This window comes from Empidonax traillii, unplaced genomic scaffold (assembly GCF_003031625.1).
Source record: "Empidonax traillii isolate 1590-97213 ecotype Southwest subspecies unplaced genomic scaffold, ASM303162v1 scaffold111:size2041728, whole genome shotgun sequence".
Taxonomy (NCBI): Eukaryota; Metazoa; Chordata; class Aves; order Passeriformes; family Tyrannidae; genus Empidonax; species Empidonax traillii.
Window position 1 is genome coordinate 1949326 of NW_020955304.1, and position 10188 is coordinate 1959513.

A 10188-nucleotide genomic window follows, 5' to 3' on the forward strand; every position below is an offset into this window, starting at 1 on the left:
AGGACGCCACAGCTGCATTCCCTCCCTCAAAACAAAATCACGGGTGGGGTGTGACCAGCCGCCCGCGTGGGCCCCAGGGGAGGGACCCCCCCCGGCGAGGCTGCAGCATCCGGGCCGGCCCCGCCACATCCTGCCGCCGGAAGGAGCCGCGGCCCCGGGACAACCCCCCCGCCGGTGACGTCATGCGGGGGCCCCCGCCAGGCGTGACGCCAGCCTCGCTCTGTGACGTCACGCGGCGGGCGGGCGGCGCCGCTCCTGCAGGGAGGGGGATCCCCCCCACCCCCTTTTTCCCCGGTGTGACCCCCCCACCACCACCCCCTCCCCCCGAGCCGCCCCGGCGCGGGGTGGGGGCTCCAGTGGGTGCCGCCCCCCCGCCCCGCCACGTCCCCGGGGGGGACACGGACACGCGGGGGAGGGGGGGGGGCCACACGAACACGCGGGGGGCGGCTGTGCCGCAGCGCCGGGGTGACCTTGTGCGGGGGGGTAGCGGGTGTCCCCCCGCGGGTTCCCCCCGGGGCGGGGCTCGGTGCCCCCCAGTGCCCCCCGCGGGGGCGGGGAGGGGCCGCCACCGCCCCCGCCCCCGCCCAGCGCCGCCCGCAGCCGGGGCCGGGCCGCTCGGTGCGGGGCGGCCATAAATCACGGCGGGCAGAGCCCCCGCCCCGCCGCCGCCCCCGGGACCGGGCAGGGGGGGCCCAGCCCCGCCGCCGCCACCCCCGCCCCCAGCCCCTGCGGATGTGGCGGAGCGGCTCGGCCGCCCCGCACCGGCCCCGGCACCGGCCCCGGGGGGCCCCGCTCCGCCGAGCCCCGCACCCCGCCCCGCTCCCCGCCTGGCTCTGAGCCCCCACCGCAGGTACGATCGCGCTCCGGGCGCCGCGGAGGGGAGGAGGATGAGGATGATGAGGATGCCGCCACCGCCGGGGGAGGGGGAACCCTCCGGGGAGCCCCTTCCTCGCCACCCCGTGTGATGTGGGGGGTCCCTTGGCACCTGCAGCCCCCCCGCCCTGGGAGCGGGTCGGTGGGGGGGACGTGGCCCCGTTGCACCCGTGGGGTGGGGTGAGGAGAGGGGACCCTCTGCTGCCCGGTGGGTGCTGGGGGGTGGCCGTCACCCGCTGTCCCCCCGCACCCCGGGCGGGTGTCCTGACCTTGGCCGTGGGGCGGGGGCTGCGGCGGGGACGTGTTGGGTGGCTCTGCCTGGCTGCGGCCACTCCCGGGGACACAACCAGTGTCCCCACGGCGCGGGGAGGGCGAAGGGTTGGTATTGGGTGGGGGGCATAGGGCGGCCCCATCGCGGTCCCACCCTGAGGGCGCCACCGCCGAGCGACCACCCGTCACCCCCGTCCTGTTCGCAGGGTACACCTGGTCCCAGTCATGGAAGGTGACAGTCCCCATCACAGGGGGTGACGGCCTCGTGGGGCTGAGTTGTGGGGTGCTCAAGCCCAGGCTGCGCCGTTGCGGGGGGTTTTAGGAACTAGGTTGGGGTGACCCCCTCCTTGAGGTGACAGCAGCAGGGACCAGAAATTGTCCCCAGTGTCCCTGGGCACTGCTGCAGGGATTCGTTCCCTGCCCAGCATGGAGACACCCCACTGCTAGTGGCCACCTCCTCTTCTCCATGCCTTTGTCACTGTGCTGTCACCACCCTCACCCCCCCAACCGGAGTCCCCAGGTACCCCCATCCCCACGCTGCTGCCGCACCCAGGGTGCTGATCTGCTGGGCGCTGGGGACCACCCTGCTGTTGTCCCCGCCTGCTCCAGCCGTGTCCCCAGGCAGAGGTAGCAGGGTCCTTGCTGTTGGTGGCACTGCTGTGGGGCTGCTCGCCGGGGGGTGGGTGGTGTCAGCCCCTTGCCAGGATCCCCACGACCTCCACATGCCTGGGAAGGGGGGACCATGGCACTGGCCTCGGCTTGGGAACTGCAACTCCAGCCGTGGCCACCCCTGGGGGAAGCTTTGGGGGCTGCCATCAGCCCAGATGTTGGGGGGGACGAGCGCATTGGGACACACAGTGAGTGACAAGCTGGAGCCACCAGCAGGATGTGACCTCCCCCAGCCCCGCCGGGCACCGGTGGGCTCCAGTGAGGAGTGGCAGTGCCAGCACCATCCACAGTGGGACAAGGAGGGATGGCGGGTCCCACGGTGGCAGCTGTGGGGACAATGACCCACATCCTGCCAACCCACCCACGCTGCCCCGGCACGGGGGGTTTCGGGAGCTGCCTCCCGTCGTGGCGGTGCCAGTCTGCCGCTGCCAAGTGCCACGGCGGCGGGGACCGAGCCCTGCCTGCAGCGCTGGCGCCGTTCCCACTCCCCGAGCCCCGGGGTCACCGTCCCCTGGCCGTGGCACTGGCATCCCTCGCCGCCGCCATCCCCTAGCCCACTGCTCTGCGGGAGCCGCTGCCCCGCGGCCCTTCTGTGCTATTCCTGGCGGGTTTGGGGCTGGGGGGGGGGGGACACACGACACCCCGGCAATGCCAGCAGCCCGGAGACCTGGCACCCCGCCGGCTGCACCAGGGTCACCCCGGGTCCCCCAGCCGTGCTGGCGGCCAGGCAGTGTGGGGGGCCCAGGGGACCCCAGCCGGGCCAGCAGGGATGGGGGGACTCCCCCCACGCCTGGGCTCCATCCCAACGGCCCCCACCCGGTCTGGGAAGCCCCTGGGCCCAGAGCCGCGCCGGACTGGTTTGAACTGGTGTGGCGGGGGGGAAGCTGGGCTGGGCCTGGGCTGGCAGCGCCTGGCGCGGGCAGGGGAGGCCGTGGGGGGAGAGCAGGCAGGAGCGGCCAGGGGCCGCGCGCGGGGGCCGCAGGTGCCGGGGCGTCCGGCCAAGCCACCCTAGGGCTCGTCCCCATCCCCATCCCGGCGGGGCCCCCGCGGCGCCCCGTTTCCCGAGGCCGCGTGGTTTGGCAGCTGCCTGCCCGCGGCCGCGCTGGGAGCCCTGGCGTCAGCGGCTGGAGGCCCCTTTCCCACCCGTCCCGCCCGGGGATGGCTGCCGTCCCCACCCGGCACCGCCCGCACCGGGACCCCCCAAACTCCCGACCCGGAGGACGTGGGGACGCGTCCGCCACGGTGGGATCGGCCCTGATGTCTTGCCTGGCCCCACTGTGGGACCCCCATCGCTGGAGGAATTCCAGCGCCCTGTCCCACTCCCTCGGCTGGGGGTTCCACTGTGACACCCCAGTTGCGGTGCAGCTCCCCCGCCATCTGTCCGTCTGTCCTCGAGCTGTGCCACCAGGCTGTTTTGGGCACATGGGAAGTGGCTGTAGCCTGAAAACCGTGGGGGGGCTCAGGGTGGGGACACCCCATGGGCGGGTCCTGCAGTGGGGCTCAGGTTGAAGACCCCCCAGAGTGCAGGGACCCCACTATGGGGCAGGCCCCATGGCCAGAGGGGCTCAGCAGGGTGTTCCTGCCCCAGGGGACGGGTCAGCCCCCACAGCAGTGGGAGGAGGCGGATGCTTAGGCAGGGACCCCCCCCCCGTTGGAGAGGAGGGACGCAGCAATGGGGCCGGGGGGTGGGGGCTCAGAGCGATGCGATGCTGTGGGGCAGCTCCTCCCTCCGTGGGAGCCTGGGACAGGAACCCCCCCTGGGGCCGGCCCCTCGGCCAGCAGAGGGGTGCAGGCAAGGGGTCCCCCGCCCCGTCGCCCGGGCCCCATGCCCCCCGCGGCTCCTCCGCATTCCTCAGCGTCTGAGCCGGGCTGGACCCCCGCCAGCGCGGGGGGCCCCTCCGGCGGGGCAGGGCGGGGGACGGGCCCCCCGGGGCGGGGTGGGGATGGAGGGGGGGCCCCCCCGCTGCCACGTGTGCTGGGTGCGCCGTGCCCCCCGACACGGCCCCTCGGCCGCCCCCACCCTGCCCTGGGCGATGCGGGTGGCCGCGGGGGCACAGCCGGGGGACCGCAGGGGCTCTGGCTCGGGCGCTCACTGCTGCACCGAGCTGCCCCGTTCTCAGCTGCCTGCCAGATGTGTGGCGGCCGAGCCACGAGGGTGGCATTGTGTTGTGCCATTCCATGCCGTTCCATGCCACGCCGTGTCCAGGCAGCCCCTGTCCGGCCCCGGCAGCAGCGGCGTTGGCCGGCGGGGAAGGGGCCCCGACGGGGGAGGAAGCTCTGCCGCCTCCGGGGCTGAGGCCAGCGGGCTCGGCTGCCCGGGTCACCGCCGGGCTGGTGGCCGCCACTGCCCTCCTCTGCCGCTGGGAAAGGCCTCGCTGGGGCAGGCCCGCGGGGACGGACGGATGGATGGATGGATGGATGGACGGACGGGGCGGGGGGGCAGAATGGGGACACTGTGGCTCCCGCGCCGCGGGTGCCCGGAGGATTTGGCAATCCCCGGCAGGGTTTGGTCGCGGGCCAAGGGGCTGTGCCGGCGACACGAAGAGGACATGCTGGGGACACCGAGGGGCCGGTGGGGGGGGAGCCGGTGCCATGCGCTGCCCTTTGCCCGCTGCGGGAGGGGGCCGCTGCAGGGTGGCTGGAAGGGACGGCACGGTCCCTGTGCCAGCACCGTGGCCTCCGGCCCGGAGCAGAGCTGGGCATCGCCGTGGGGCCGGGCTGGGACGATGCTCCAGGTGGCGCTGGTGCCTCCCACCCCTGCGGTGACCCCCGGGTGTCCCCCGCAGAGTCCACTCCGGCACCATGCATTCCCTGGAGGAGCCCCTGGACCTCAAGCTGAGCATCTCCAAGCTGCGAGCCGCCCGGGAGAAGCGCGGTCCCTCCGGGCCCCGACCCCGCGCTCCCCAGCGCCCGGACACCCCGCCGGTCGGGGATGGCCGAGGGGGCGGCCGAGGGGGTCGCCGTGCTGTGCCAGCCTCGCCGTCCCCCGGGCTCCTGGCACACTCCAGGCTGGTGGAGCCGCGGGATGGACGCTTCCCGGCTGCCGTGCCGGTGGTGGACCTCAGCCTCTCGCCCCGCTCCGGGGGGGAGTCTCCGGCTGGCAGTGCCTCGCTGTCCCCTGAGCGCCAGGGCAGCGGGGACCTGCCCGGCCCCCTCACCCCCCACGTAAGTACGGCCATGACCCCCTCCCTGCGAGGTGTCCCCAGCGATGGGGACTGTGCCCAGACGGCGTTCCCAACCTCGGCAGGGTGCCCAGTGCCGGTGTACACACACCCTGGGGTCAATGTCCTGCCTGCCCTCCCCCCTGGCTCCAGTGGCATCCCCAGGGTGCCTCCTGTGAGCTCTCTCGGGGGGTGTCTGGGAGGTTTTGGGGTCCCTGGGTGGGGCAGTGATCCCTGGGGGGCTTAGGGGAGAGCACGGGGGGATCTCTGGGGGGATTCTATAGGGGATCTTTCAGTGCCTCTGGGAGGCTTTAAGGGTCTCTGGGGGGGCTGGGGGGATCTCTGGGGGGTTCTGGGGTCTCCTGGAGTCTCCATCCAGCTTGGCCCCGTCCCCCACTGGCTCCTCATCCGGGCTCTCCTCCAGGATTTCCAGTCCCTGCGCTACATTGACGGCCTCCCCAGCTCCTTCCAGTTCTTCCTTCCACTGGGGGCTGGGGGGGCCCTGCATCTGCCCCCCGCTGCCTTCCTGCCCCCCAGCAAGGAGAAACGCCTCTCCCCTGAGCTGCCGCTGCCCAAGCAGCTCATCTGCCGCTGGTCCAAGGTCAGCAAGGAGGGATGGGGGGGACCACGGAGGGCTGTGGGGCTGGTGGGGTGTGTGGAAGCTTTGAGGTGGGGCTGGAAGGCCATGGCAGAGCTCTGTGGGACTGGGGGCGAGGTTTGGGGCTGGAGGGCCGTGCAGGAACAGTGTAGGACTGGAGGAGGAGTCATGGGGAGCTGGGGGTTGTGCAGGGTGATACGGGGCTGGGGTGGTCATGCAAAGGGCCGTTTTCCATCTCCCCAAATGCTGGTGCTGCTGTGCATGTGATCTGGGTGGGAGCTGGGGTGGGATGGGGAGCCGGGGCTGGCCCTGCTGGGGGTACCGGCCACCCCCAGTGCCCACCCCACCAGGCCTCCTCACCCCCGGCCTTCTGCCCACAGTGTAACCAGTTCTTTGACCTCCTGCAAGACCTCGTGGACCATGTCAATGACTTCCATGTCAAGCCCGAGAAGGATGCAGGGTACTGCTGCCACTGGGAGGGCTGCGCCCGCCATGGCAGGGGCTTCAACGCCAGGTGGGCATGGGTGGCTCCAGGGGGTCTCTGGGTCCCTGGGGGGTGCTATGGGAGGCGGGAGCCCAGCACTGGGACTGTGCAGGGGGAGTGTCCATCACTCCTTCCCTACACTCATCCCTCCCTCCCTCCTTCCCTCCCTTCCTCTGGTGCAGGGTGTGAGGTCCTGGCAGGCTGGATGACCCTGCTGGCCTGGATGTCCCTGTTCCCACACCCCATAGCCGGGGTCTGTGGACAAGGACATGCCCTGGAAGTCAGGGCTGACCCCCTCCCTGACATTCCCTTGCTAATGCTTCCACAGGCAGATAGTGATAGGTCAAGGGGAAATGGTTTTAAACTAAGAGAGGAGAGATTTAGATTAGATCTTGGAAGAAATCCTTCCCTGTGAGGGTGGTGAGGCCTTGGCACAGGTTGCCCAAAGAAGCTGTGGCTGCCCCAGCCCTGGAAGTGTCCAAGGCCAGGTTGGACGGGGCTTGGAGCAACCTGGGCTAGTGGAAGGTGTCCCTGCCCACGGCAGGGGTGTTGGAATGAGGTGAGCTTTAAGCTCCCTTTCAACTCAAACCATTCCATGATTCTGTGATTCCCCCGATCCCGGCAGGTACAAGATGCTGATCCACATCCGGACACACACCAATGAGAAGCCACACCGCTGCCCCACCTGCAACAAGAGCTTCTCCCGCCTGGAGAACCTGAAAATCCACAACCGCTCACACACAGGTCAGTGCAGCCCCCGCGCCGCGCTCACCGGGGGAGCAGTGGGGCCCGGGGGGGACACAGGGGACCCAGCAGGGCTGGTGCCCCCCTGCAGACCCGGTGCTGTCTCGCAGGTGAGAAGCCCTACATCTGCCCCTACGAAGGCTGCAACAAGCGTTACTCCAACTCCAGCGACCGCTTCAAGCACACCCGCACCCACTACGTGGAGAAGCCCTACTCCTGCAAGATGCCGGGCTGCCACAAGCGCTACACTGACCCCAGCTCCCTCCGCAAGCACATCAAAGCCCACGGGCATTTTGTCTCCCCCGAGCACCCAGAGATGCTCAAGGTCCACCCGCCTCCCAAAACGCCCCTGGGCTCGCCAGAGGTGCCCTACGTTAACGGGGCACAGCTCGTCATCCCCAACCCCGCCGCCCTCTTCGCTCCCCCGGGGCTGCCGGCGCTGCCCATCCCGTTGGCACCGGCACCTCTCGACCTCAGCGCCCTGGGCTGCGGGGCTGCGGGTACCCTGCCCGCCCTGCCCGGCCCCGTCCTGCCCCTCAATGGCGGCCCCCTGAACTTGGCCAAGAGCCCGATGCTGCCCTCGCCCTTCTCGGCGGGGCTGGGGCTGCCTGTCATGTCGCTGCTGGCCGGCGGGGCCAAGGCCGAGGGGGAGAAGGGCAGCGGGGCTGAGGGGCGGCCACCCAAGGCAGGCAAGGGGCCGGACAGCCGGAAGGAGAGGGGCGAAAGGACGGAGCTTGGGCGGCCGCGGGTGCTCCCCGAGAGCCTGGCACTGCTGCCGGGGGCTGTGCTCGACCTCTCACCTGGCGTCAGCTCGGGGGGCAGCCCCGAGGCGCTGCCCCCTGGCTGGGTGCTCATCCCCCCCGGCTCCCTGCTGCTCAAACCCGCCGCAGTCAACTGAGGGGCTTGACGATGCCCGGGGCCAGCCGCCAGCCCCGTGGGCAGATCCCGCTCCCTGGGGACGGAGGGGCATCGCCCCCTCCTCCCCCCTGCAGCCCCGGCGGGGCCTCGCTCGTGCTTTTAACTGTCACGAAAGAAGAACGGACTCTTCTGAGAAAAGCAATAATCCCTCGGCAGCCAGAGCCGGCTGCAACCCCGCGCTGGGGGCGGCTGGGGGCACAGGGGAGTCCCCCTGCCCTCTCGGGCCTGGACAGCTGGATACGCCGCTATTTATTTCTCGACCAGCCCCTTGCTCTGACAGGGCTCTGCTTGGGCTCTCCTGCTTCTGCTGACACGGCGTCTCCCTGCCCGAAGCCTTGGCACTGCCGCTGGGGGCCACAGCCCCCCAGCCTCCTGCTGCACAGACAGCGGGGTGACAGCTCGGGGACTGCCCGCTGCCCCCACCCCGAGCTGTGCCCGGCCGTGCCATCCCACCCCGCACGGTCGCGGGCAGTGCTGCAGCCACGGCCCCTCGTGCTGGGCCCAGCTGGCTGGGCACACGCCGGCCTGGCGCCCGCCCGCACCCTCCCACCGCCCCCCGGCCCTCCCGTGACAAGGCACACGGCCGCGTGTGCCGCTCGCCGCGCCGGCTCCGTGCCGGGCACAGACCCCTCTAGCTACGTTCATGCCTAACCACGCACCGCGAGCGCATGCGGGTGGCGCGGGCACGGCTCCGGGCACCGCCGGCACCGGCTGGCGGGGCACCCGCTCCTCGGGATGCAGCGGTGGGGCGCTCCCAGGTGAGCCCCCAGCCGGGGGGCAGTGGCAGGGTGGGCAGCGTGCCCAACCTCAGCGTGGGCACAGCTTAAAGCCTCCCCCGGGGGTCACACGTACGTCCCGCTGCCGGGCAGGACCCCCACCCGTGGCCTGCCCCGAACCATGGGGGTCTCCCCAGTGCTGCCCCTCCATGCTGAGTTGCCCCACAGGGAGCCGGTCTCCCTGCTCTCACCGGCGGCCGCCCGGCGCTGCCCCAGCCCAGCATGGCCGCGGGCCATCGACCAGGCCGCCCCGGCCGGTGTAACGTCTCCTCGCTCCTCGTCGGTTTGTTGTTGCACATTCCAGGACATCAGTATTTTAACGGTCTCGAAGTGCCTTTCTATCGTAGTTTCTGGGTTGTTTTTATTTTCCTCCTGTTGGGCTCCATCGCTGTTAGCGTAGCGTGTAAGGACTGCACAAGTACGAGATAAGCTAACGACTGTAACACTATATTCGTCCAGGGGAGAGGAAGTTTATTAAGAAACCAATAAAGTTGAAGTAAGTTCCTGTTTCAGTGCCGTGGCCGTGGTGACAGCGGCGAGGAGCCCATGCTGGGGGCAGAGGGGTGCTGGAGGGGTGGGTGTGACCTGGGGGGGTCACAGTTGGCTCTGCCTGACCCCTGGCTGTGTCCCCACACTCCTGCTCAGGTAGCCTTGGCACCAGTGAAGCCCTGCTGGGGTCTGCAGGATAAGCTGCAGGTGGGGACAACCATGGCGTGTGTGTCCCCCCCTCAACCCAGCAGTCATCCACGGTGGGAGGAGGGTCATGGCACAGCACCTCTGGGGTATGGAGCCAGAGGTATCCGTGCACTCAGTCCAAGAGCATCCAACCCCGCCCAAAAATAGCTCCCACAGCCTCCCCCGGTGCCATTTGAGCCCTGGCAGCCCTTGATGCCCCGGGGACACCCCTTCTTCCCCAGCTGCCTCCCTCTTCCTCCTCCTCCTCGTCCCCAGAGCAGGGGCTTATCCCTCGGGGGCAGCAGTGGGCAAGTCCCTGCTCCCTCCCGGGGCACGGAGCAGCCAGGCCAGGTGCTGGAGGACACGGTGTTTATTGGCCACTTATAAGTTAAGGGTGAGAGGGGCACGGGCTCCAGGGGTGGCAGGAGTCACGTCTCCACTTTCCGCTCCTTCTCCTTGTCGCCCTTGGCCTGGATGCGGAGCTCCTCGTCCAGCCGCTCCTTGGCCCTCACCACCTGTGGGCAGGGGGTGACACACAGGGAGGGGGTGACACCTCCCCTGCCTCCCTCACCCACGGGGGTGCTGGGGCTCTGCCCGTCCCCGCTGCTCCCTCGCTCACCTTGGACTGCAGGTAGAAGGAGCCTCCCACGGACTTGTCGTTCACCTTGAACAAGTGGTCGTAGTTCTGCCGAGAGAAGCTCCGGCTCAGATTTGTCTCCACCTTCCCCATTCCCAAGCCCTGGGGGCCTCCTGCTGCCTGCAGCATTGCTGGAGGTGACAGGTGTGATCCTGGGGACATGTCAGCCCTGCCTGACTCCACTGTGGGTTCCCACATTCCCGGTCGGGCACCTCCGGGGATCCCACGTCCCCTTTCCTGCGCAGCCCCACTGGGCAAAGCAGGGGCCAAGCCCCAAGGGCTGCTCCAGCTGGGGCAAGGAATCCTCCAGCTGGGATTAACTGAGCCCAGGACAGCACCGGGGACCAGCTGTCCCCCCCATGCCAGGCAGCACCCTCAGGGCA

The 10188-nt window shown here is 70.4% G+C and overlaps 2 protein-coding genes across 2 annotated transcripts in view; one reads left to right on the plus strand and one right to left on the minus strand.

The window, feature by feature from the left end:
• Positions 1-635: 635 nt before the first annotated feature.
• Positions 636-9005, plus strand: GLIS2 (GLIS family zinc finger 2). Its single transcript, XM_027882784.1, has 6 exons — positions 636-850; positions 4599-4977; positions 5398-5574; positions 5952-6085; positions 6681-6799; positions 6910-9005. The coding sequence occupies exons 2-6, from the start codon at positions 4615-4617 to the stop codon at positions 7695-7697; spliced, it is 1581 nt and encodes a 526-aa protein (XP_027738585.1). The 5' UTR covers positions 636-850; positions 4599-4614; the 3' UTR covers positions 7698-9005.
• Positions 9006-9520: 515 nt separating this feature from the next.
• The window catches only part of LOC114057032 (coronin-7-like), a 38238-nt gene continuing 37570 nt past the window's right edge, over positions 9521-10188 (minus strand). The window contains exons 27-28 of the mRNA XM_027882793.1: positions 9788-9925; positions 9521-9683 (exon numbers count right to left, since the gene is read on the minus strand). Of these exons, the coding sequence (XP_027738594.1) occupies positions 9597-9683; positions 9788-9925 (225 nt within the window). The 3' untranslated portion in view covers positions 9521-9596. The remainder of the gene's footprint in view (positions 9684-9787; positions 9926-10188) is intronic.

What these genes read in the sequence shown, in the direction of transcription:
- GLIS2 (XM_027882784.1), top strand. Translation starts at nt 4,615, where the DNA reads ATGCATTCCCTGGAGGAGCCCCTGGACCTCAAGCTGAGCATCTCCAAG. An exon ending in TCATCTGCCGCTGGTCCAAG is followed by an intron (nt 5,575 to 5,951) that starts GTCAGCAAGGAG and finishes TTCTGCCCACAG; the next exon opens with TGTAACCAGTTCTTTGACCT. An exon ending in CCACAACCGCTCACACACAG is followed by an intron (nt 6,800 to 6,909) that starts GTCAGTGCAGCC and finishes GCTGTCTCGCAG; the next exon opens with GTGAGAAGCCCTACATCTGC.